General features: G+C 39.0%; 1 protein-coding gene across 2 annotated transcripts in view; it reads left to right on the forward strand.

The window, feature by feature from the left end:
- Positions 1–6,349, forward strand: part of PRDM13 (PR/SET domain 13) — a 15,209-nt gene extending 8,860 nt beyond the window's left edge. Inside the window, exons 4-5 of one of the 2 annotated variants that reach the window (XM_026845923.1) lie at positions 3,106–3,152; positions 6,212–6,349. In XM_026845923.1, the coding sequence (XP_026701724.1) occupies positions 3,106–3,152; positions 6,212–6,232 (68 nt within the window). In that variant the 3' untranslated portion in view covers positions 6,233–6,349. The remainder of the gene's footprint in view (positions 1–3,105; positions 3,153–6,211) is intronic. The other variant, XM_026845924.1, reaches the window with a different exon arrangement.
- The last annotated feature ends 507 nt before the right edge of the window (positions 6,350–6,856 follow it).

The raw sequence follows: 6,856 nt of genomic DNA on the forward strand, positions 1-6,856 counted from the left end.
GCGTGCCCCGGGGGGCGTGGCCTGTTTGGCTGCGGCCGGCGGGGCCGCCGCAAGTGGGGAGCGGGGTCGCGGAGTGTGAGCCAGCCGTGGCGGGTCCTGCGTCCTTGCGCTTCCCTGGAGGGAAATCCGGGAGCGAAGGGAGGGGAAGCCCCCGCAGGTCGCCGGTGACGCGCGGAGCTGAGCGCAGACCCAGGCTGGGTGCGGTATGGGCTGGGTTCTGCCTTCTGAGCGTCCCTGGCTGGGCCTACCAGTGCTGCTGGCTGGCTGCCACGGTGGCTTAGTTTCTGATTTTGTAATTATTGATAGCTGCAGTAAAGCAAGTATGTCCTCTGCATTTTTTAATATAGAGAAAATAACTAACTGCGTTTACAGCAACAAAGAGCTTTCTAGACGAGAAAAACACACTGGTGTGATCGTGTGAAGTGGAAAGCATAGGCAGAAAGGATGGTGGTGAGGCTGAAGAAAAATTATCTCCATTAAATATTACTCATTGAGAGGCTTGTTTGCTCAAGGGACATAGAGATTAAATGACAAGATTTCCCTATTTTATTTTCTATGGGAAAACTCAGATTTTCTGAGTAAAGTTGAATGGAGAATAATGAAAAGCTGCATTTTGTGAGTGAAGAATAGAACATGATTTGCTTGGTGGAAGTCAAGAGCAAAGAAGAATACATGCACTGGGATGGCTTTTAGACATTATTAGAAACTAGTCTAAACATTTTGGAAACTGGTCTTTCAGTTTCCAAAAATTCCTGCTCAGACTCAGGTATTCTTGTAAAAATAATTGATTTGAATAAACTCCCATTTTTTAAATTTGAGAAACAGTTTTGGTGATTTTTGACTTGTCCTGTTAGCCTGCTCATAGAAACAGCATCAAGAAGTCTGACTGTTATCTGGCAGGAGGTGCAAAACATTGCCATGAAGCATGTTGTAAGGATCTTGGGGGTAATTTCGGTTTCCAACCGATCTTGGTTTCGTTGTGAAAGTCTGCCATACATCTTACGAGTTAATACTGCAATTACTGTTATGTCCATGGTCCGAGGGTGCACATGGGACATCAGTGTCACTGTGAATGATCAAGCTGTAGGACAGGGACTTACAGACCAAGGATTGAGGTCTTACTCCTCTGACCTTGCTGAATGGGTTTAAACACAAGGCTTGAGTTTACAGCTTAAAACAATCCATTAAATTACCTGATTTTGCAAGCGTGTTGGATACCTGTTCATCCCAGTGAAGCCAGTGTGACTGATTTAGCATTGAAGTATAGGTGAGATAGATGTAGTGTGTTGTAATGCAAATGAGTTCAGGTTTTGGGCTGATTGCTAGCATAATACTCAGGGAGGACTTGATCACTTCTGAGCAAGGCAATGGCTCTATATACTTAAAAGGATATAGTTTCAAAGCTTTTTGTATTAAGCTCATATTTTAAATTCACACACGCACAGATGTGATTTGATCAGAAGGCTCTGCTACAGGTATGAAAGTGTGCGTGTTCTTAAGGCTCCCTTTCTATGGCCGCAACTCTGATATGGAAAAGAAATGATTTATTGATTCAGAAAAGCCTATGAATTCATTTGGCTGCATTCATGCTGAAAATCTATTCAGGGAACAGTTTTCCTATTTTGACTAGAAGTTATGTGCTTGGAAGTACATTTTGAAATAGTTGCCGTATTTGTAAGCTGTATTTTCAATACAAAAAAGAATCTCCAGACCTGCACCTGATGAAGTGAGCAGCAAGCCTTAGATTCAGACTTCCTATGTGACAGGAAGCCATGAGGATGGGAGAAAATCTGACTGCACTTGGCTTCAGGTCAGAGAACACTGAAGGTCAAGGTTTGTTTTTTGATCTCTTTGTTTTCCTCAAAACTGACTGAAAAGAATGATTTTAAACTTGACTGTGAGTGGTTACTTTCTGAATTATCACCTGAAGGTAAAGAGCAGTATGTCAAGGTCGGGTTCAAGCTCACTGGAGTTCATTGGACCATAGCAGATAAAATCTAGAAGCAATTAAATGCTTTCAGGTATATTCAAAGTCAATCCAATGAGGAATGATGACAGCATGTGGGATGTTATAAATTTGTATTTTACAAGAAACAGGAGAAGGAAGTTTCTTAGCAACTGAAAAAACATAGTTGAAGAAATAGATCACTACATCGGAGGCAAATATTCAGCTATGTTTAGAATTGATATTCTGAAATATTATGGAAACCATGAGCAAAGTTCCCAAGGCTTTTCTGTAGACTTGCAGCTTGATGTTTAATGTTTCATAATTCTGTTCTGATTTGGAATGTATTATCCTGTTTCAATGGTAAGGGAAGGGCTTGTATTTATATTCTTTTTTTAGAAATTGTAGACTGCTTGCTTCTGAGGACAGTGATTTGGCACCAAGTATTTTGAAGTCCTGATCTGATATGGAAAAAATGTGATTTAGGAAGACAACATCAATAAACTAAGGTTCAGAGTGCTAAGGAATAATTCATAACTTTTAAAAATTTTTTTTTTGCTGTTTGCATCACTTTAGCCTCATTGCAGATGAATAAGCAGTTACGTGGGGAAAACATTAGGAAGAATGGGCAGAGGTGAAGCCTTTATACTCCTTTGTAGTTTGTAAAACCTGCTGGTGAGTCAGAGCAGCTGGAGCCTGTCTTTAACTTTGGAGCGTATGACTGGTTCTTATAGCATGAGCAATTTTTTTTTTTTTAGCTCTATTCAGAAAATTGAAGTACTAAAAATACATTTCAGCTCTGAGTCCTATTTATCTGTGTAGAACTTCCACTTTTCCACTTTCCAGTACTATAATCTATGAAGCAGCTCACCAAAAGAAATTATCAGAAAAGCAAGCACTGTATATTTTTAGTATATTTATTGAAAAATCAAAGAGGCTGGGTACTCTGGGGTTTTCAGAGGTACTTCACTGAAGATCCTGCTAGCCACAGCGCAGGGCTAAAGCATCCTGATAATAATGCACATTTGCAGCTAAGCAGCAACTTAAAATTGTGTTCAAATAGCTATGTGACTGATGGTTGGCCTACAGTTTGTGCTTTTTATCATCGAGAGAGCCCCTCCTTGTAGAAATAAGCAAAATAGATTTTTTTTTGTTGATAGAAACAAAGGACTCTGGGGACCATCTTCAGCCTCTGGTATGTGTTCAGGTAGGATTCTGGTCAGGGCTCACAGCACCCAGTGATCCACCGTGATAGTTGTCTTTGGGTCAGTGCCCATAAGGACAAGTGCTTCAGCTTTGCAAGGCTAGAATCTACTACATCAACACACTGAAATTGTGCGGGCTATTTTTCTTTTTTTCCTTTCTGTTTTTGCAGAAACGTAATTCAACATTGTTTTGTGTTGCTGATAGCCAGCTTGCTAAGAATAATGCATTTTTGACAAAGCAGAGGGAGGAATTAAAATTTTTTTTTGATGCTTTAGTGTGAGGGACTTAAGAAACTGTAAACGAGTTTGTTATATTAAATGATTTCAGTGGTTCTGTAACAGACTGTATGCTAAAGTCAAATGAGGCAGCTTAGCTCTTGAAGAAAAGGAGAGTTAAGTTCCTGTATGAGCTAATTTTAGTGTCATTTTGGGCAACAAAGTTGCTTAAGGTTAATTTTTTGAGGCAGGATGTATTAATTTTAGAGTATGCGTCTATGCTTTGCCATGATGTTTCCAAAACTTTAAAAAGTGATAGAGACACTTGGAATGTCATGGATATGTATATTTATTTTAATTGAATAATAAACAGGAAAAAATTTATAACTTTTGTTCTTGAATGAGATTTGTTGGGAATAATATCTCATGCTTTTGTCATAGCTAATAAAAAGACCTGTTGTAAGGCATATATAAACCACTAGAAAAATATAATTAGGAAATTAAAACACTATATGATGAGAGAATTATTTGTCTCAATTATTAAATCCAATATTTATCTTAATTTAGAAGAATTTATATATAAACCATGACCCGTATCTCTGATTATATGCATCTTTTCCACAAACATCTGATTCACCACACTTCAGATGAGACCTTCTTGCTTCTTGCTCTCAGTTTAGTGTTTTGCAAATAAATTAATTTTAATGCAGTGCAGAAACTAATAGTAAATGATATCTGTAGTTAGAAGGGTTTCCTCAAATGGTTCTTTTCAAAAGCTTGTTATATTTAAAGTCAAGCTACACATTTGGAAAAACAGGAATACATTTCACTGATTAAGATGTATCATGCAGGAAAAGGAACAGATCCTTTTTTTGTTTTAAAATGCCTTCCGCTTTTACGCAGCAGATGGTGCTAGATTGTGAATATGTGTCAATTTGATTTATTTATAGTCTGAAGAATATATGGTGAAAGACATGGCATGTACAATGTTCAAATAGACTACATAGCAATGTGATCTTTGTAAACTCATTGTTTTGGCACAGTCTTCTGTGGTGTGCGTGCTTTTCTTGATGTCTACTCTGTACCCTTCTGAGACTTTGAGAATTGCTTCTATCTATTGTGCTTATGAAAAATGCCAAAACTAACAAGGAATTGAGTGACAGAATTACAGTAAGTTCTAAAAGGTACCTTTTATCTAAAGTATATGTATAGCATCAGTAATAGGAGTTTACACAAATTTAATTTATCTTTTGTACCAGAGCCTCTGTCAACAGCATCCCAAAACCATGGTAATTTTCCTGATCCAAGTCTGTCAACACTGCTTCACTTAGCTTTGCAGGTACAGCCATGCTACTAAAAAGACAAGCCAGACTCCAGCTGCCTACAAATCCCGCCTACCCTTTTGACATGTGACAGGGCCATTTCTAGAGTGGACTCTGGCATGAATTTGTCTGCCATACACTGGCTGTATGATGCGTTTCCACAAAAAAAAAAAAAGCTATTTGGGCATCCACAAAAGGGTGCTCATTTAGACCTGCACTCAGACTGCCTCTCAATAGGTCTTTGGGCTTACCCAAAATGCCTCTTTGCAGCCTGGCACCTAAAGCTGTTAGAGATAAAAGAACTGTCAAAGTGACCATACACAACTATCAGAGCATAGGATGCCACATGGCTTCTAATGTTATCCTGCCCTTGTGCTCTCCTGCCCACATCCAGCATGAGACATTGTTAGAGTATGGTCAGCTCTAGTCACATCACTTGCATCTCGGCATAACTGAATTTGTTGGCTGAAGCATTACTCAAGGAGCTCAGTGTCTGACTCTTGAGGAATTACAATGGACATTTGATATGTAACTTTTTGGGGCTCTTCAGAAAATTCCAGAAGGAATAGTTTGCAAAATAGGCTGATTTGTCCCTTAACGGTAAGAACCTTTGTTAGAATCTGTTAGCTTAGTCCTGGAAAGTCACTTCTTTTAGGAAGGCATAGATCAAGAGAGGTGCAAAGTTAGAGTTTATTTGCCTTATCCAAGACCAAGAGGATGAAAGAAGCAGTGTCACCGCAGCCTTTCCAGAGGCTTTTGCTGGAATGGATAAATACCCTTTTGGGATCCTTCGTCAAGTGCTGATTCAACAAAGAAAAAAATCCTGTTCAAACACTGAGGAAAACTAGGCTATATTTGCAAAGGCATTTTCAGATATCACCCCAGAATGCATGTCCTGCAATCAGTGCTGTTTTCTGGTGGCCGGTGCATTGGTAAGCTCGAAGAACTAAATTAGTGGATTATTAGAGTCTAGTGAGGTTTCCAAAGGGGTGACAGAATTGTTGGAAAAGTGGTTACTAAAGCAACTGAAGGAAGTTTAATCATCGAATTGCAGTCAAATATGAGTATATCCAGGTGTTGCTGAAATTCCTCAGAAGTGAGCCCTCGATACCAATAATAACATCATTATTTAGTGACTTTGCAGATGGGGAAAACAATAGGAAGAACAGTCCTGAGTCTTGGATCACCTGAGTCATTCTCTCAGAAAAACAAAGTGTTACATAAATTCATATCTTATTAAGGCTTTTAAATAACATTCCCTCAGTGTGAATGTTTATGGAGAAATCTCTTGTATTTTAGCTTTCCACATACAGTTCAGACTCCTTGTTCTTTCCTTCAAGGTCTTGGGCAAATTAGCTCCCATCTATCTTTTTCCATCTTCTAGCCCATTTCTTGCTCGGCTCAAGCTGACTCCCTTTCCTACTCCCCACCTCCAATTTATTTTCTGGCACTTTTTTTTTTTTAAATTTTGCAAGTTGCTAGTTAAAAGCCTTGTGGAACCACAAGCATCTTGTTTTCCCTAGTGGAGAAGATTAAAGTGTTAAAAGAAGGAAATCGTACAAGAATAATGTGCCAGTTCTGTGTGCTCTGTATGGACCTTGCCCAAATACTGAGAATGAATGGTATGTAAGTAACAACTCTCTACTTGGTAAAATAAAAAATGCTTAACTGTACAACCTACTCATGTCAGACCATATTATATTGTTAATAATGAAAATGCATCTTACCCCCTGCTAGACCAAGTCCTTGTTAGGGGCTTGGCCTTTGGGAGCAAGGAAGGCCAAGGGGGGATTCACAGAAACTGAATCAAGCAGAAAGAAACAAAAGTTATGAGAAAAATGGTAAGCAGTAATGATGCTGAGCTAAAGCTAGTTGGTGGAGAAGTTGATAAGGAGTTACAGCATCATTTGATTAGACCCTGGATGTCATACGTGAAAGATTTCTTAAACAGAAATCACTGATAGCTTGCTTCAGTGCTCTTTAGCAGAATTAGCTCTTCTGAGCTCTCAACTTGAGCTAATTTTTTAGTGGAGTTCAACTTGAGTTTTAGCTCTTTAGTAGAGTTTAAGGTGAGTTAGCTCTTCAGCAGAGTTAGCTCTTTCAAAGAAGCCAAGCTGGTTTGTAGTCCTAACAAGTCCTGGGGAGCAGGCTATATTAATTTGAGTCCT

The sequence above is a fragment of the Athene cunicularia genome (assembly GCF_003259725.1).
Source record: "Athene cunicularia isolate RWA chromosome 3 unlocalized genomic scaffold, athCun1 chr3_part1, whole genome shotgun sequence".
Taxonomy (NCBI): domain Eukaryota; kingdom Metazoa; phylum Chordata; class Aves; order Strigiformes; family Strigidae; genus Athene; species Athene cunicularia.